Below are 18,799 nucleotides of genomic sequence, written 5' to 3'. Positions count from 1 at the left end.
TTCCTACACTTTTACATTCTACACTATACTCGATACACTATACACTATACGCTTCTACCTCCACCATGCCATACAAATCCCGCTGGCAGATCAACGTCCCCAACACCCACCTCGCCTCCCTCCTCCTCACCTCCCCCACAGCACCACTCTCCCAAACAAAACGATGCTACCTCGAAGCCGCCCGCCCAGACACCCACTACTTCACGCCCCATGATTTCCGCCTCTGGAGCCAACGCTTCGCCGCAGGCCTGCGCAAAGCCGGCCTCAAACCGGGCGATCGCGTCCTCCTCTTCTCGGGGAACGACCTCTTCTTCCCCGTCGTGTTCATGGGCATCATCATGGCGGGCGGTATCTTCACCGGCGCAAATCCAACCTACGTCGCTCGCGAATTGGCCTTCCAGCTGCAAGATAGCGGGGCGACGTTCCTCATCTGCGCGGCTGTGAGTCTCGACACGGGCATTGAAGCTGCGCAGATGGCGGGTCTGGCGCGGGAGAAGGTCTTTGTGTTTGATAATGCGATTTACGATGGTCGCGGAGAGGGGCAGAAGGGGTGTCCGTATTGGGGGCAGTTGGTAGCGTCGGCCGAGGAGGGACGGGGCTTCGCGTGGGATGTGCTGGATACGCCTGCCCTGGCGGATACAACGCTTGCACTCAACTATTCATCCGGCACGACTGGACGGCCCAAGGGCGTGGAGATCACGCATAAGAATTACGTGGCGAATATGTTGCAGTACACGTACATGGGCACTTTACAGCCGGATTATATCGAACGACGAGCTCGAGCTCGCTGGCTTTGCTTCTTGCCCATGTACCATGCCATGGCGCAGAATATCTTTATTGCGGCTGCGTTGCATCGCGAGACTCCCGTTTATATCATGCCCAAGTTTGACTTTATCCAGATGCTGGAGTATACGCAGAAGTTCCGGATAACGGATTTCATCCTTGTGCCGCCAGTGGTGGTTGCGCTGGCTAAGCATCCTGCGGTGAAGAATTATGATCTGAGCAGTGTGGAGGCTGTGGGAAGTGGTGCAGCGCCGTTGGGGAGGGAGGTTTGTGTTGAGGTGGAGAAGTTGTGGCCAGAGGGGAAGATCAATATCAAGCAGGGATGGGGGATGACGGAGTGAGTGATATGCTATCCCTTTCCCCAGATCTGAACACCAGATATTGCATATCGGGCTGATGAGATGTTGGGTCTTGTGAAGACACCAGACAGATGCTAACAATGTGTGTTATAGAGCAACCTGTTCCATCCTAGGATGGGACCCAAGAGAGAAGAGTTTCTCTGCCTCTGTCGGCGAGCTCAACGCCAACTGTGAGGCCAAGATTGTAGCTGAGGATGGGGTTACCGAGATCCTGGAACGCAACAAGCGGGGCGAACTATGGGTGCGCGCACAGAATGTCATGAAGGGATACTGGCAGAACCCAAAGGCAACCAAGGAGACTAAGACCGAGGACGGATGGCTTCGGACTGGAGATATTGCCTATGTGGATGACCGGGGCAAGTTCCATGTCGTGGATCGGATGAAGGTAAGCAGCAATATCAACGTCACTTGGAGAAGACCCTTCTGATAATCATCGTACCCGATGCTGACGAGGATCTGCAGGAATTGATCAAGGTCAAGGGCAACCAGGTGGCCCCTGCAGAATTGGAAGCGCTGCTCCTCGAGCATCCGGCAGTGGCAGACGTAGCTGTCATCGGTGTCACAGTGTAAGTACATCCAAGCAAACATCCACAGTCTTTCTGTCAACACCCTCCTTTCATTCGCTTCGTCTTCCCTTCTTGCCCATTCTCATTGCGATAATGCGTTTTCTTCGCTCATTCCTTCCAACCCCCGATACTGACATATTCCGCCCAAAAAAGCAATAATGACGAACGTCCCCGTGCATATATCGTCCTCAAACCCGGTCAGTCTGCCAGCGCCGACGATATAACCCAATTCATGGCCGGCAAAGTCTCCGCAACCAAGCGGATCACCGGTGGGGTGATTTTCCGTGACGTGATCCCGAAGAACCCCTCCGGCAAGATCCTGCGTAAAGCGCTGCGCGACCAGGCGGCGGTGGAGCTGAAGCAGGAGGGTGCCACGGCTAAATTGTAGGGGATTTGGGATTTCTCAAGTCTGAATGTATGGAAGTGTGTGACCTGTGGAGTTTGAAATTATTTAGCGGTGGCCATTCTGTACTCCTATAGAAGTATACCGAACGCCAGAGATATGTCGAGTGCATCATATTCATGTTGATGTTTTTTTTTTCGATAGACCGGAGTATTTCCCTTGACCCCGTGCCGTTTCTTTCCCCCCAAATAATCTCTCTCTTATGGTCGGTATTCCCTTCCATCCAATTTCTCCTTCAAGACATACTACCCCACCACCTGCAGCCGTCCAGACATGCAAGCATACAGCGTGCAGACCAGGATATCAGTCATAGAATAGCGGCGATCCTTCGCGGGGACCCATGGCCCCGGAAACGAGGCGTAGACCAAGCACCCAAGCAAAGACAACCCATAGCCGACGCGGTGTGGGCCTGTGAATCGTGATTCGCCGCGCGCACAGCCTTAGCGCGAAGCCCTAAATCCAGCGGCCAGCTGAAAGGGCACGGAGATCGCGATCTTCGATCGAGGGGCGTGAGAGGCTGGAAGTGTGCTTTGGAAATCAGAATAAGGGGGAGGGGGTTTGTTTCCCTGTTAATTGAGACTCATCAGCTCTGCCATGGACCGGCTTGGCTTGAGGTAAGTACAGTAGATAGTGTGTCCAGCCCAGACATGCACGAAGGATCGACGCCGCAGGCTGAAATTTGGATTTTTCTCCGCAACCATGGCCGTGGCCGTGGATCACATCGCTGTGTAGTTGGGATTGTCACCTTCTCTCCCATCTCATGTTTCTGAGTTTTGCGGTTAGAGGACTGTAGTCCCGTAGAGTACCGTAGTATCGCGCCTTCACGTCGCGCATGGATATCTTTAGCCTTGACTCTCGCTTAGCGCAGTGCATCCAGTGACAATCCACAAAAATAGAGACCAGACCCACGGCCAGATCTTCGACGTAGATCCTTGGCATTCCGGCTGTCAGTGGCGCCTGGGGAGTGCAGCTGAATCCCTCACACGAACCAGGTCGTGGCTTGGCTGGTGTGCAGCTGGAGGTCCCCTCGCCTTACCCATTCCGGAATCCAGTCCACTTAATCTCAAATTATCGCGGCACTGGAGACGCGCTAAAAGGTGCGCGATGAGTCGGGTGGGGTTTTAGTACATGCATGGTCTCCACGGAGAGAGGTGAAAAAGGTGGGAAATGAGGCAAGAACGAGGATGAGTGGAGTTTAATATCGAGGCTCGCTTGGAATGACTACGATGGAAGCCTCCTTGGATTATGAGCCTGGTCTTGAACATGATTTTGTTGGTAGACTTTCTAGTCTTTTTCGTCTCTTTTTCTGGCGATTATCATGCAGCCCCCATCGCATTTTGAGTTTGACTTTTGTGAGGGGTCATAGTCAATAGGGAGTTTATACTTCGGGGGAACTGTCCAGACATGAGTTCATACAGTTGTCTTACCATGAAACTATAGCAAACTGCATGGATGGAGTTATTTTTACGAACCATTGTGACACCCTGTCAATCTGACATTCTGACAATCTGACATCTACTGTCGTCTTCTTACCTACAATCCTGCGTATGTGAGGCTGACTCGGATCTACGATATACACCCAGGCCACTTTGTGCATACTTGATAGTCTATACTTCTGCTACTTCGTACGTGGTACTTCTTGTTAGATCGATCCGATCGGAATCTCATCTATTCTCATTCTAGTCTAAATGATCTCGGTCAGTAGTTCACCTTCTTGATCCCAACTCCCGCCAGGTCTCGCTCTTTGCCCCGCCATCTACGACTGCCATCGTCCATCTCCTCTTCTTTGTCTCGTCCTCAGGCCGCCAGGTCTTGTCGCCTTCGACACCTCAACGCCCCTCCCACCTCTCAATTACCCTATAAATGCAGACTACGACCCTTGTGTCCTCTTCGTAGCCCCTCCACGCTTTCTATCCCCATTCTCCCACTCTTCAAAGCCCATCCCATTATATCGTGGACCCTGAACTCTACCCTGGTGCTCGAGATCTACATCATCAGTCTCTCGATCAACCAAAACAGGATTGAGCTCCCTGTCCGTTAGATCCACGATCTATTCCATTTAGGCACCTCTTCAGCTCAGCCCCAAGGCTGTCAGCACAAATATCACACCGGGGGTTGGTCCCAAATCGCAATGCCTCCAGCTGGACAAGGGCACACGCAACAACCGTGCCCATACAACCTCCCACACATCTCCATCCCACGACCCCTCTCACTAGTCCTCGGCTTGACAATCACCAGTCTAGCGCTTCTACTGCTCCTCCAGCGCATCGCGCACCACTACCGTTCATCTGCAAGGACAAATACACATATCACCACCTACCCAACGCCAACCCATCTCTTTCAAATGGACGATATGGAAAAAGGCACGACGAGTCCCAGTTCCAGTCCCGGTTCCGTAACGAGCATCACTAGCACCTCGCCACCACCAGCCTCAGCCTGCGACGTGTTGAAACCTCTCTCGCAGAGTGGTGTGTTTCCTTCCAGCGGGGCGGTGGCGGCTCGGGCTCGTGAGCTGATGCAGATGCAGATGCAGATGCAGATGCAGACGGGTAAGGCATCTCCGTCTTCTCCGGGGTTGAGAGCAATGGAGTTGATGGGGTCTCGGGCGAGTAGTGGGATTGGTGGGTCGGTGCAGAAGCGTAGTGAGTCGGTGCAGGAGATGCGGGAGGTTGATGGCGATGGGGTGCGGACTTGGCGGCGGGTGGTGACTGAGTATAGTTAGGGATTTTGGTGGTGGTCGAGAAGGAAGTGGGAGTGATGGTGGCGAATGTCGTGTTTTTGGTGGTTTCGGATCTGTTGAATTGTTCTTGCTTTTTCTTGTGTTTAGCCTGGAGGTACTGTCATTTGCTGTTTCTCGTTGTTAGCTTTGTCTGCCTGTTGATTTGTTGTCATTATCAGTGTTCTCTCGTTGGGTGGTTCTTTGCAGATTAACTGTTTTTGCTTTTGCGTGATTCGAGAATGATTGCCTGATACCTCAGGTGTACTGTGCATAGCCGAGAGAAAGTCGGTCCAATATGACCTGGTTAATTCTGAGTGGATAATCAGGAAGATCTACAATCGACAATCTTGGTACTTTGCATGTCTCCAGTTTTGGGTGGGCTGGTGCAAACGCTGAGTCAGCACTGATATCCCGCGGCCTGTTGGCATCTTCAAACTTGGCTCTTTCGTTGACTCGTCCAGTTCCTTGAATCACACAAACACTGCCTTGCTTTTTCGAGCACTTTCACTATAATGGCAGTCACTGCATTCCCTTCAACGGAGGAATCCCCCGATCTCACCCTTCTCAACGTGGCGCGACTGTTCACCCGATTAGAACACAACCTCCTCTCTCCCGGCTCGGAGCTCCGCACCCTGCGCAAGTCTGAGCTCCAGCGTCTGCGAGTGGCCAAGGTATGACTTGTTGCTATCGTGTTTCTCATAGCTAGCTATAGCTATGACTATAACCATGAGTTTTATGGGCTATGTGCCACTTGTGACAGCACCTAACATCCTCTCCACAGAACGTCGACTATGCCCGCACGCTGCTATCCCAATTAGAACGCTCCCTCCCACAAATAAAACCACTCGACCGACGCCACGAAGCACAGGCAGAAATCGCACGGGACAGACAGTTGCTAAAGCGGATGCAAAGTGTCCTCGACGAAGAAGAGTCCCGCGCCGAAGAGGACAACGATGGCGAGGTCGATGAGGTCGATGATGAATGGAAGGAGTTATTCTCGAAACCAATTACAGGAGAACCACCAGCATTGCCTGTCACCGAAGAATCAGCAGCCACTACAGCATCAACTACAACATCAACATCCACATCCACACCCTCGAGCACAGCTCCAACCATCCCACCCTCCACCCTCCGCAACCGCAATCCAACCTCCAACAAACCACAACCAACCCCCTCACCATCCACCACACAAGCCACCAGCACAAGCACAAACCTTAGCACCTCCCCCTCCCAACCCCCCACCACAACCGAAAAAGAAGCCGCCCTAACCACCTCCCGCCTCGAACAAGAAGACCTAACAACCTCCCTCCTCTCCCTCGCAACCCAATTAAAAGCCTCCTCGCACTCCTTCCAAGCAACCCTCGAAAACGAAAAGTCCGTGCTGGACCGCGCCGTCTCCGGCATCGACAAGACGAGTTCCACCATGGAGGCGGCTGGCCAGCGGATGGGGATGTTGAGGCGGATGACGGAGGGGAAGGGGTGGTGGGGGCGGATGATGCTTTATGGGTGGATTTTTGGGTTGTGGGTTGTTGCGGTTTTGATTGTGTATGTTGGGCCGAAGTTGAGGTTTTGATGTTTGGTTTGGGGTTTAGTACAGTAGGTGGGGAGGGGAGTGTGGGTTGGTTGGTTGGTTGTTTTTTTTTGTTTGTGATACCCTGAATGCCAGATGGATTGCATTTGATATTGCGAGTTGAATAGCTGGCTGGCTGCTTGGACAATGATATGCAGTGCAAAAGTACAGAAGCAGTGCCTAGGTACTTGATTTGATTTTGCAATTCTCAAGTACACACTTACAATGAGATCCAGTACTGAACTACCTGATCAATGTACATCTGAACTACTTTTCCCCCAGGGTACCAGAATCTACACCTCAAGTCTAAAGTATCCATCAAAGAAAGGTCGGAAACCCGAAGATTCAATTCCTGTCTGACTATAACCCAACGACCGACCTGGCATGACACATGAGAAGAGACATGAGAACTCCGCGGATCCCGTCCATTTCCCCGTGCCCAATTGCCCAGATGGTCGCTCGAGGCTTCCAACGGACGCGAGACCAAGGAAATGAGAAAGGGGGTGACGGTATGGTTACATAAAAGATGGACGAAAAAAAAAGAGAGCGCAAGGAAAATGGGACAAAGACAAGAGGGGGTAGGGCAGTGATAGGCAAAAGTTCGAGATAGATGATAGGATATCCAGCATTTCAAAATCAGACACAAGGGGTAAGACATGAAGAAAAAAAAAATAGAGAGATCAGATAGTAGACGACACAAAGAAATAAAGAAAATAAAGATGGTCCAAAAAAAGGGTAGCGTTCCTGTTCCGCGTCGTCGAGAGCAGGAATGTAAGAACCGGCTAGAGAGAGAGAAATCGTGTCAATGTGAGCGGGTGGACGGAATTAAAAAAGAGACACAAGAAGAAAAATGGTGACAAGATGAGGGGAGGGGAAATAAGGAAATTATTCAACGCCGGGATTTCTGGGAACGAGGACGAGGCTTTTGATCACATCTCGGCGAGATCCGAATACAAGCCGAAAAAATGACACATGCGATCTAGATTCAACACTGCGAGACCCGTGGAATGGAGATTCATTAGATCAAACCACAGAGACGGAGGTTCTCTTGGATGATGATATCTGGAAGGCAAGTTAGCAATAGGCACAGAAGATAGAACAGGATTGATCCAGAGCGAGGACCATCCCGCTCTTGGGGGTTGATGGAAACATACCGTTGACGGCAGCCATGACGAAGCGGATCTGGGTAGTGTCGGTGGCACAGGTGAAGTGGGTGTAGATCTGCTTCTGCTCGGCCTGGTTCAAAGACACGAAGCGGTTGAGGATGTAGTCGCAGGCGGCAGCGTAGTCGGCACCACCCTCGTAGTCGGGGAAGTAGTTCTTCATAGGGCTGACGGGCAGCTTCTCCTTGAAGCGGTCGATCTTGTTGAGGAAGAGAATGATCGAGGTCTTGACGAACCAGCGCGAGTTGCAGATAGAGTCGAACAGGGTGAGCGCTTCTTGCATACGGTTGACAGTCTCATCCTCGAACAACAACTGGTCGTACTCGGAGATGGCGACCAGGAAGAGAATAGTGGTGACGTTCTCGAAGCAGTGAATCCACTTCTTACGCTCGGATCGCTGACCACCGACATCGAACATGCGGTAGGTCAGATCGCCAATGATGAAGGTGGTCTCGGTGATACCAGTGGTCTTGACACGCGAGCGGAGGACATCCTGGTCAGTGGGGAGGTAGTCGGGCTGAGCAATGCGGTCAACAGCATCGAAGTAACTGGAGCAAGCATGATGTTAGCGAATTGTTGGGCATCGTGCCGTGGGCGTTTGCAACGGCATAGGAAGATTTCCCAGTGTCCACTTACTATTTGGCAGAGTCGTTCAGCTGGTATTCACGCGAACGCTTGAAGCAGTCCTGCACACCAGTGTCGCGCCACAGAGCACCGATAGCATTGCCAACCTCTGGGGGGATACTATCACCCTCAATCTGAGCGGGCTGCATAAAGATAGTCTGGACGTGGTACTCATTGCGCGCATCCTCCAGGGGCAGCTCGAGAGACTCCATAGCCTCCAGGATCACCCGCATGGACTGGACAGTGTTGCTGTAGATAATTTCCTTAAACGACTCACGCTCGTCGCGCGAGTAACCGCCCTCGTGAATGAGCTTCATCTGCTTGAGAATGGTGGATTTACCAGACTCTCCAGCACCTGCAATGCACAAACCGCCCCTTTTCGTCAGCCAATCGATCTTCTCACCACAATTGCGAATCACCAGCGTCCATGATCATCGCGCTTCCAAGTGTATCCAGGTGTAATCATACCGAGCAGCAGCATCTTAATCTCATTCCTTTGCAGCATCTTGTCGCGCTTGAGCTGGTTCTCAATCTCCTCGTTCCGCGCCTTCCCCTCCTTATCCTCAGTGCTCATGCCACAACCCATGATGGCGGTCGTACGGGTTCGGTTTAAACGATAGTGGGTGCGGGTAGTGCGAGTCCAATCGACTCGTTAGGGTAGGGGTTTCGATGGACGGGGGACTGTTGGATGCAGCGCGGGAAATAGTCAGCACGACGGGAACTTGATGGGTGGGTGTGTTTGCTTTGCTCCGGCTTTTTCTCACGCTGCTGGGTTACGGATCGTATCCAACAGTCGACGTAGACTTGGCAAAGGTAGTACAAGCCGTGGAAAATCAACGTTTCAGGATGCAATCGGGTGGATGCAAGGGTGAAACGGATTTGGGGGGGGGAAAGGGAAAGAGTCGGATTTCCCACCGGAACCAGAAGAGCGAGGAGAGCTGCCGATAGGGAGGGCAAAGAAAAACGAGGAAGTGAGCACAGAGAGAGAGAGATCAATGATACGTACCGGGATATGCCCTGGGTAGATGGCCAACTGAGAAGGGGGGGGGAAAACACACGCGAGAAAGGAATGGAATCAAGGGCCTCAGGAATATAGAGGGAAAAAGGACAGAAAGAAGCCGATACCAGCTGAGAGAGAGAAGGGGAGGTTTAAGGTAAGGGGGTTGGAGGGAGAGGAGGGGGAAATTGGGAAGTTTCAGTAGGGGAAAAGGGGATACGCTCGTATTACCAAGTTGGTCGGAGACGCGCTGGGGAAGGACGAGTGGGTTGGGTAAGCAGCCAGCAGTCGGGCTACGCAGCGGAAAGTCCCCTATGGGAATGGAAAGATGACGAACCATGATCCGCCCCGTATTGAAGATTACCATACGTGACCGGTTTGGTACCCGCCGGTCCATTTTGGCATCGCTGGGTCCATGGGCCCTGTTGATTGGCTGTAGCGGTGGATCCACCTCTTCTTCGCGCCCGCTCTACAGCCAATCATCATACACAAAGCCCCCCTTTTGTTGGATTACCTTCGATGGTTGCCCACAACCGGCCGATTGGGTGTTTCGTCTCACTCACTACTACTACACTACTACTGCTGACAGTCCGGAGCACGGAGGACAGGAACCTGGTCTTAACAAGTTGAATCAGGAGGGCTCGGGTTATCTCGTGCCAGGTGAGATCCGGCCTCCCGATCATTCAGTTTGGATCAATTCAACGAAGTCATATATACAAAACTCTCCTAAATAGTTCAGTCGCACGAATTGCACTAACATTCTGCGATCCTACATTAGAATAACATCCTCCGCTTCAGGGGATCACCAGTAGGGAAACCAACTCCCACGCAGATCCTCGTGTGGGGACCCAGCGAGACTAATGTTATTGTCCGACAATGGTGGCTCCTCTGGATGCTCCATGCTCCGAGCTCCATTGTTATGCAGTGCTCCAGCATGACGCCCATGAGCCCACCTTGCTCATCCGAAAGGACAAACGAGACTTTTTCCCTTGGCTATACTTTATAATCCGTCCATCGGACCATACCAGTACAAGTACTCCGTACATTTCATAGTCAGTCTTGCCACTCCGTATCGTCAATTGAGCTCCATGAAGGCACCCAACATATGATTTTTCTGTAGCATTCCTATACCCCTATCCTGTACTCCTTCTATCTGGTATCCTTAAAGCAAGATCATCCTCCCTAGACAAAACTATTCTCGGCCCGGGACCCGCGCACATGAGACTGATCAGACCGTTGTGCAGCCTCAATTCTAGTTTCCTCCTCAGACTGCCACTGCCTCAGCCTGGAACCCGATGAAAGAAAGATCCGAAACCTAGGCGACGTATACCCGAGCTCACGAATTACAAAGTGTATATACTGTAGTTATGGGCGGCCCGCTGTCTCTATTTTGCGGCTCTAGTGCCAGCCTGGATCTTTAAAAAGCAAGTTCTTGTCGAAACCTTGCAAAACATGATATCCAAGTCACTGACCCGCTCGTAAGACAAAACTCCACCAAGACCTGGAGTCTGAGCACTAGGCTCTGCCGATCAGAGGGGAAGTACGTATGGAGCATGGAGGAGTACGGAGTACAGGAGTATAGAATACTGCACGAACCGAGAGGATCAGCATTGACCTCTTTTGCAACCAGATATCTACCGGAATCACGTACGGAGTACGGAGTACAAGCATCGGCACCGCCGCCGATTTTCTTTTCTTTTTTGCTCCTAATGACATGCAGCAGTATCGTGGAATGGCAAGGCCGGGCGACCCACCAGGGCAGCTGAAACCGGGCCAAAAAGGAGAGGGAACAGAGAGAAGCCGTATATATTGCTCGTACTGAAATGTTTTGCTAATGGCCAATGTAAACTCTGTCATCTCATTCTCATACTATAGATAGACTGTCAGCAGAGCTTGTCGCTAATTTACACCGGTCCTTTTTTTTTCTTTTCAATTTTCCCCCCTCTCTTTCACACATGGCCTTTGAGCTAATTATGGGGCCACCCCTGAACTCGTGGAATTTCTGGAATTCCCACTTTGTACGGCGCTATCGCCCCTTGACCCACTAGCGAGTACTAGTGCTCTTAGCCGCTATTTTGCCGCCATCCTCTCAGCTAAGCGGTGGCACACTAGAGCTGATGGTGTGAAAAGACCATTTGAAAAATGTGTATCATATGATTATTGGAAAAATCCCCCCAAAGTATGGTATTAGAAAGATCACTAAAGCTCGCAATGCTACTTTCATAAAGAGAGTATAAACAGGATAATGCATGCATTATACTCTACAGTATTGTTGCACAGTTCAGCTGGGCGGTGTGAAAAATTTTGGCAAAAAAGGTTTCCAGTGTCACACCGCCCAGGTTTAGTGAGCTGCGACCCGCCAGTAACCTAGTGAACTTAATCCACGGAATGGTTATGATTAGGTAATCCGATGCGATCTATTCCCAGATCTGACCTGTAAGGCCGTGGGCCCTGCCCTGCCCTGCTCCTGCGAAGCCCCAAGGCAGGATCTCCAACCTCTAAACCCGGTCACCTCCACCGCCGCCACTGTCGCCGTCTCACCACAAGCACCATGTCATACGCAATGTCCCACCTGGGCCCTCGGGGTACGTAGCGTCTTGCAAAACACACCAAATGCAGAGCCTCGGTTCCTCTCGACCATCTCCAACCTGACCAGGATATCTCTATAGCCTTCAACCACGACCAAAGCCGCGACTCGGAGCAGGAATATGACCGATTGCGCGACCTCGCGCGGCAAGAAGCCTCCAAGCGCGGCGACTGCTTCTCACGGGTATGGCGCACGCAATTGACCCTTTTCCAGCCCTCCTTTCCCACGCTATTGGCGCATCATGTCTAGCATTCCGTCTAGTAAAGTTGAGGTGCTAATTCATCGAGTTCACAGTCTAAGGAAGCATACTCCAACGGCGATGGCGCGCGCGCTAAACAATTGTCAGAGGAGGGCAAGGCGCACGGGCGCAAGATGGAAGAATACAACAAGCAAGCGTCCGAGTTTATCTTCCGAGAGAACAATGCCAACGGGCGCGTTGAGGCAGACACGATCGACCTGCATGGTCAATTCGTCGAGGAGGCGGAAGAGATTCTGGAGGAGCGCATTAGATACGCCAAAGCGCATGGGCAGACTCACTTGCACGTGTACGTTGGAACATTTCCTAGAACCCCGACTGCGCTTTGCCCATGAGAACGTGATCGTCTAACATCCGCCCCAGGATCGTCGGCAAGGGTAACCATTCCGCCGGCCATATCCAAAAGATCAAGCCGCGCGTCGAACAAGTCTGCCAGGAACTCGGCCTGCAATATGCCACCGAGGAGAACGCCGGTCGGATCTACATCAATCTGACCGGCGGCGAGGCCGTTATGCCTTCCTACCCTTCGCACCAGGCGCCGTACCACGGTGGGGGTGGCCAGTCATATCCCGGCCAGCAACAGCAGTACCAGCAGCCGCACCACCAGCAGCAACAGCAGCATCAGCAGCAACAGCAACAACCCCAGCAGCAGGACGAGATCGAGCAGGTTGTCAATGCGCTGTTGCCCAAGGTTATGCGCAAGTTGGAGAAGGCGTGCTGTGTTGTTATGTAAAGAGGTTTATATTGGAATTTTTCGGGTATTTTGGGATATATAGGTGTTTGATTTGGGGGGATAGAGCAATGTATAGTCGTGTTTCCGCCCAGTCATAGGGCATGTGACATAATATTGGATATGTTCTGGTTCATTGCTAGCGATATATACCACAGCTACGACTCACGAGAGCGGGATATACTCCGTACATGGGAAGAATGGATATTGGTCATGACTTTATTGTCATCCACCTACTCTGGAACCGGCGTAAGAGCTAGGAAGAAATATCATGTTGCGCGAAAAGCAATCACGTGTCAATCGAAACTGTTCACTGTTCAATATGAGATCGTGACGTCGTAAATTTCGGGACGCGTACCTAGTCAATATCAAACATTGAAAAGGGTATATCAAAGCGCCAAAACACCCCAAGCCCAAGACAGAAGCAACCTCGATAACTCAAGGTCCATTCATAACACAAATCAAACCCGCAAACCAAAAGACCAATGGATCCCAGACTACTGCGCAGCCTGACCAGCCTCTTCCGACGATAACGTAGAATCCACAATCTTATTCAGAACCTCCCGAACTAGCTCCCCATCACCTGCCCCGTTAACACGCGGCGTAGCTTCAATCACCTCAATCAACGACAACGCCCGATCCCTCAACTCCCGCACAACCCGACAAGTATGCGCAAAACTGCCCGTACTCTGCATATACTGCACGGCATACCGCTTCACCTCATCATCCTGCGTCTTCTGCTTCAAAATACTCAGCAACTGGTGATTACTCGGATTCGACCGAATACTGTGAATAATCGGGAACGAGAATTTGCCCTCGGTCAAGTCCTCGCACAACCCCTTATTGCGCGTGTACGTCGTATTCGAGAGATTCAGGTAGTCGTCGCAAATTTGGAAAATCAGGCCCATGACGTTTACCAGTGCGACGCAGTCCTTGCCCGTCGAGCTTTCGGCTTGCATTAGTTTCACGGCGAGGCGGAAGAGACCGCCTGTTTTGTTGCCGACCATTTCGAGGTATTCGTCTTCGGTGGGGCAGGTGAGGGTGTCGCGCCAGAAGAGGTCCATGCCTTGGCCGCGGTGGAGGTTGAGGAGTTCTTTGACGTAGATGTCGATTGCGGCTGGGTTTTTGAGTTGTTGGATTTCTTGCAGGGCGAGGAAGTAGACATAGTTGGCGGAGTTAATGGTCTGGGCTGTGCCGAAGATGTTGTGGGCGACGGGGATGCCGCGACGGAGCACGGAGGAGTCTTCGACGTCGTCGACTCTGTAGGAGATGGTGGGTTAGCGGGGGGATTCCAGGAGGGGGGGGGGACAGGAATTGGGATTCCTTGTTCGATATTACTCACAGTAGTGAAGCCGTATGCAGCATCGTCACCACCTTATCAATCACCGCCAAACTCTCCGGCGGGACTTGAAGCCATGAATTAAACGCCTGAATCAACTCGCGACGCACATTTTTGCCAGGATGCTGGTGCATATATTCATAAGGACCCATAAGGATCTTCTCATTCTTCGGCGACCACGTCCCATCCTTGTACTTGGTCCCATCGACACTCGACTTGTTGCGACGGTGCTTCGATTTAGGCGGCAGCTCGGTCGCAGTCGGCTCTCCGCCCACGACGGATTTCCTGTGCCGGTGGGAGGGTGGACTGGTAGCTCCATTTGCAGCTCCAGCGGAGCTGGTCCGCGGTGGGATCGGGCTTGGTGGTTGGAAGGAAGGGTTCATTGCTGAAGAGAGGGGGTTTGGAGTGGAGGTTTTGGTGAGGGGAAGTTGAAGAAGATTGGAGGGGTTGCGGAGAGAGCAGATGACATCAGGCACGGGCAGCGGTGAGACCAGGGCGCTTTCGGTTCTACCGTACTATATTCTGTAGCTCCGCTTCACCGAGTCGACTTCTACGATGATGATCTTGGATTTCTGTCATGAGCTTTTTCTTGTCTGCGATCCTTGGTTCTATCTCTCCTCCGCGAGCAGGTTACGGAGCTCTCTGGAGCTTGAACATTGACTTGATTCGGCATGGTCGGGGAGGGAGCTCCACTGATCCAGACTGCAGATCGATCAATCGATAGCTCCGGTTTGGAGGTGAGGAGGGCTCAGGAAAGTTCCAAGGGAGAAGGAGGGGTAATGCGACAGGTCAGATATTCGTCTAACTCGCAGAGAGCTATTCTATCTGACCGTTCTCATCCATCCTCCCTGTCGCGATTAATATTGACGAGACAAGGGTTAAATAATAACATGATGGTCGAAGCGGGGCGGAAGATGCAGAGGCTGGCTGTGAGGCGGGAGTTTGCCAGGGCAACGTGGTCGGCGACTCCGTATATCACGGTCATCTTGGGAAACAATGGACTTTGTAGGATCAGATGGAGATCACACATAATCTTCAGAGACTGCTCTGGGCTCGAGAATGAACAAATTAAGGTCGTCAGTTACTCGTTGACGATTACCGCATGGTCGGGCCTAAAAAAAGAAACCACCAAAACAAAGCTCCCCCAGACTCCCAAACCGGTTTTGCGTGGCCCGTCAGAATAACCTTCACCTGACGCCATGGAGATCTCAGGAACCCAGAGAACCAAGCTCTGCACGATCTCCGCCTTGAAACCGGGACACTAGGGAAAATCTTATTAGGCAAGGCTCAGAAGGCGCCTCGCAAGGAGGCTGGAGGAGGCTGAAGAAGAGGAAAAAGTGGACCCAAACCGGACTCGAATCACTCGATCGGGTTTGGCGGCGGGTGGGTCGTCCGGGGCAACCACCCGAATTGCCTGTTGGGTCGCTTTATTTACCAACGATTTGGCGTTGGGGTGGATTTGGATTTCTTCTGATCGTGATTGGGATGAATTATTATTATTATTATTATTATTATTATGATGATGATGCTGATTGTTATTGTTATCATTTGATACGCACATTGATTATGGTTTTTCTGGACTTTATTTGCTGAACGGCCCGACTGACCTCATCGGCCTCACAGACCACCCCATTGGACTGGATTTTCCGTTTCGGCTGTTGGATGATGCTTTTCCAGCCTCCTCAGCTGCGCTGAATTCCTGTTGTGCTCTCAAGGCTCACGGCCGATCTTTCTTTTTTTTCGGTCTTCTTTCCTCAATCTTGCCATTTTCTACTTGAACCTCCCTCCCCCACCCTCTTCCTTCTTCTCCCATCCACCTTCGTCAGATCCTCATGGAGACTCTTCTGGCGCACTCATTCGACTATCTTTCCTCATACGAGCCCAGCAAAGTCCGCAAAGGATTACGCCAGGTCGAGGGCCTGTTGGCACAAATATGTCTGTCTAAATCCAGATCTACGGCCGACCGGCGGCGGTCATATCTAGCCACCGAGGCCCAACCGGCTCCCAAGGCGCTGGCCGAATTGCGAGATGATCCGGCCTTTCGAGAATTTTTCAAGCTACAAGAAAGCTTTCAATGGAACGGTGCGCATTTTATATCGGTGAATTCGATCTTGAAACTAATATTCTCTGTGCTTTCCAGTCGCCATGCGCCTAGTATCCTGTCTCGAACACTTACTCGGCCGCGGCAGCAACGGCACCAACGACATGCTCATCGTCTGTACTCTCGACCTGATCCAAGGCGCACTTCTCCTCCACCCACCTTCCCGCACCCTCTTCGCCCGCGAAATCTACATGAATCTCCTCCTCGACCTCCTAGATCCAATCAACTGCCCAGCCATCCAATCCGCCACCCTCCTCACCCTCGTCACCGCACTACTCGACTGCCCAGCCAACACCCGCACCTTTGAAGACCTCGACGGCCTCCTCACCGTAACATCACTGTTCAAGCAGCGCGCCACCTCGCGCGAGGTCAAGCTCAAGCTAGTCGAGTTCCTGTACTTCTACCTCATGCCTGAAACGCCGATTCTGGGGCCCGGCGCTAGTCCACCGGGTCTGCAGCGCAGCCCCAGTAAGATTTCTTCACGGCCCATGTCGCAGAGTTCACATACCTCTGCCGGGTCGGGCAAGATGGTTCGTGATACGCGGACGACGGATGAAAAGCAGGCTCTGTTGGGCCGGTATTTGAATAATGTGGAGGATTTGGTCGAGGATCTGAAAGAGACTGCTCCGTTTGGAGCGACAGTTTACTAAATGGTAAACTGGATGTTGAACCTGACTTGATGGCGATGATGGCGTTCCTGCCATTGTGACGAGATTGCGCACGGCATGCCGCATTGATGCGGTTGATACTCGATTCTTTTTTCTTTTCTCTTCTCCTTCTCTTATACTTTGAGACTCCTTTCTTTCTTCTCTCTTCGTTCAGCCCTATTTCTTCTTCGATTCTTCACGAGCTCTATGTTCCGTCCGGTACGGCGTGATTATGTGGTCAAGACCTTGATGCTGCTTTCCCGCTCCCTGGTTCTTTGTTTCTTCGAGTTTGGGACTCCTTGTTTTTTTTTCCCCCTTCCTTTTTTTACAATTTTCTTGTTTCCTTGGCTCTTTTCAAGCTTTTCTCTCTCCAATTCTGGAATTGTGTCGACCTTTCCTCAAAGGGCCATGAGTCCTGTTTTCCTTATTTGTCTCTAATGGCGACATGATAATTTATGATTCTTCTCTAACAATTACTTGCTCAATCTACAATGAAATTGGCATTCTAAACCTCTACCTTGGTTCATTTGCCTCTACTCTGCAATCATCCGTAGAAACATGGCTTGTCGTCCAATTCGCAAGCAGCCCATTCCAACCTCGAGGCCAACCCCATTGTCAAGCTTATTTCGTATCTCCCTGGTCCTGTCGCTACCGCCAAGACGAACCCGCCAAGGCATTCGTATTTCATTCTGTCCTGGGGATTTGAGTCAGCGCCCTACAGAAACTGAATGACTCAATCCTATATTCGGGGTCTACTTTGGGACGGGACGAGATGTGGGGTTGAAAAGTCAAACCGAGTCGGACAAACTAGGTACAGAAGTATATATATCTCCACTTTTCCCCTCGTGAAACGGGCCTTGGAGTGTCGAACCCTTCAACACAGGACTTTTGCATATTGTTCTGACACCGCAATGAGGACTATTCAAGAACTACTGGCTGACAAGCCTATTGATGATCCACAGCCAGTTCAATATGTTGGAACGGTGGAGGCATATGATAAGTGGGCAGAGGTACGGATAGACCTGACTGTTTCCGGTTTTACACCCAACCTAGCTAACTAGTTAACTCCTTTCAAAACAGGTATACGACACAGATGGAAATTTCCTCCAGCGCCTGGACACCATCGAGATGAGTGTACTCCTGCCTCAGTTCCTGGACCGAGTCTATACCCGCTTCCAGGCCTCGGGACAAGTGACGCTACTCGATCTTGGATGCGGTACTGGGCGAAACACGATTCAGCTACTCGAAGCACTGACACAGTATAAAAAGAAGAAACACACGGCTCCGATCTCAGCTCCCAAGGTAGAGGTCGTCGGTCTCGATGCGTCCCCCGGCATGCTGGAGGTAGCCCGATCCACCGTCCACTCTGCCACGCAGCGAGAAGATCTCAAGGACAGTCCCGAAGTCTCCCTCGACACTATCGATCTACTCCAGCCTGCTACTGTACGGGCGCAACTACCTCAATCTCTACAGGACTCCGGTGCGGCCGGTGTGATTTCCACACTTGTACTAGAGCACATCCCAGCCAAGGAGTTCTTCGAAGCTGCGTCTGCCACGATGCTTCCTGGTGGTTACTTGCTGGTTACCAACATGCACGCAGACATGGGCATGCGCAGCCAGGCTGGGTTCACGGATCCGCAGACTGGGGTCAAGATCCGGCCGACTAGTTACTGCCACTCGATCTCGGAGGTGCTGGCAGCTGCCGAAGGGGCTGGATTCCAGGTGGAGGATATAATTGGGGAGGATGGTCGGAATGGAGTACTGGAACGGGACGTGGATGAGCAAGTGGCCGAAAAATTAGGTGCGCGGGCCAAGAAGTGGGTTGGTATCAGGGTGTGGTTTGGGATCTGTTTCAGCAAGAAAGCATAGGAGTGATAAGAATCGAACCATCCCCTCGAGTATAGGTGGAATGATCAGGGGAGATATTATTTCTGTCACTTTTTTGTCGCTCAATA

General features: G+C 51.7%; 8 protein-coding genes across 8 annotated transcripts; 6 read left to right on the top strand and 2 right to left on the bottom strand.

Annotated features, from left to right (window-relative positions):
• Positions 1-65: 65 nt before the first annotated feature.
• On the top strand, positions 66-2,096 carry N7458_007139 (acyl--CoA ligase; the record flags this gene model as incomplete). The annotated part of the gene is made up of 4 exons (XM_056910521.1): positions 66-1,120; positions 1,236-1,527; positions 1,605-1,708; positions 1,862-2,096. The coding sequence occupies 4 exons, from the start codon at positions 66-68 to the stop codon at positions 2,094-2,096; spliced, it is 1,686 nt and encodes a 561-aa protein (XP_056766225.1).
• Positions 2,097-4,242: 2,146 nt separating this feature from the next.
• On the top strand, positions 4,243-4,833 carry N7458_007138 (uncharacterized protein; the record flags this gene model as incomplete). The annotated part of the gene is made up of 1 exon (XM_056910520.1): positions 4,243-4,833. The coding sequence occupies one exon, from the start codon at positions 4,243-4,245 to the stop codon at positions 4,831-4,833; it is 591 nt and encodes a 196-aa protein (XP_056766224.1).
• Positions 4,834-5,342: 509 nt separating this feature from the next.
• Positions 5,343-6,403, top strand: N7458_007137 (uncharacterized protein; the record flags this gene model as incomplete). The annotated part of the gene is made up of 2 exons (XM_056910519.1): positions 5,343-5,501; positions 5,612-6,403. The coding sequence occupies 2 exons, from the start codon at positions 5,343-5,345 to the stop codon at positions 6,401-6,403; spliced, it is 951 nt and encodes a 316-aa protein (XP_056766223.1).
• Positions 6,404-7,418: 1,015 nt separating this feature from the next.
• gpaA (guanine nucleotide-binding protein subunit alpha gpaA) lies at positions 7,419-8,773 on the bottom strand (the record flags this gene model as incomplete). Its single annotated transcript, XM_056910518.1, has 4 exons — positions 7,419-7,462; positions 7,555-8,111; positions 8,200-8,542; positions 8,656-8,773. The coding sequence occupies 4 exons, from the start codon at positions 8,771-8,773 to the stop codon at positions 7,419-7,421; spliced, it is 1,062 nt and encodes a 353-aa protein (XP_056766222.1).
• Positions 8,774-11,735: 2,962 nt separating this feature from the next.
• Positions 11,736-12,760, top strand: N7458_007135 (Smr domain-containing protein; the record flags this gene model as incomplete). The annotated part of the gene is made up of 4 exons (XM_056910517.1): positions 11,736-11,769; positions 11,854-11,954; positions 12,066-12,316; positions 12,391-12,760. 4 exons carry the CDS (start codon positions 11,736-11,738, stop codon positions 12,758-12,760), a joined length of 756 nt encoding a protein of 251 aa, XP_056766221.1.
• A 494-nt stretch (positions 12,761-13,254) lies between these two features.
• Positions 13,255-14,479, bottom strand: N7458_007134 (FPP/GGPP synthase family protein; the record flags this gene model as incomplete). The annotated part of the gene is made up of 2 exons (XM_056910516.1): positions 13,255-14,017; positions 14,100-14,479. 2 exons carry the CDS (start codon positions 14,477-14,479, stop codon positions 13,255-13,257), a joined length of 1,143 nt encoding a protein of 380 aa, XP_056766220.1.
• Positions 14,480-15,928: 1,449 nt separating this feature from the next.
• Positions 15,929-16,847, top strand: N7458_007133 (cell division control protein 14; the record flags this gene model as incomplete). The annotated part of the gene is made up of 2 exons (XM_056910515.1): positions 15,929-16,178; positions 16,237-16,847. 2 exons carry the CDS (start codon positions 15,929-15,931, stop codon positions 16,845-16,847), a joined length of 861 nt encoding a protein of 286 aa, XP_056766219.1.
• A 908-nt stretch (positions 16,848-17,755) lies between these two features.
• N7458_007132 (class I SAM-dependent DNA methyltransferase) lies at positions 17,756-18,713 on the top strand (the record flags this gene model as incomplete). The annotated part of the gene is made up of 2 exons (XM_056910514.1): positions 17,756-17,854; positions 17,925-18,713. The coding sequence occupies 2 exons, from the start codon at positions 17,756-17,758 to the stop codon at positions 18,711-18,713; spliced, it is 888 nt and encodes a 295-aa protein (XP_056766218.1).
• Between the last annotated feature and the right edge of the window lie 86 nt (positions 18,714-18,799).

Source organism: Penicillium daleae (genome assembly GCF_028827525.1).
Source record: "Penicillium daleae strain IBT 16125 chromosome Unknown utg000006l_segment0_segment0, whole genome shotgun sequence".
Classification (NCBI taxonomy): Eukaryota; Fungi; Ascomycota; class Eurotiomycetes; order Eurotiales; family Aspergillaceae; genus Penicillium; species Penicillium daleae.
Note: the sequence above shows the minus strand (reverse complement) of the source record. Positions and strands in the feature narration are given on the sequence as shown.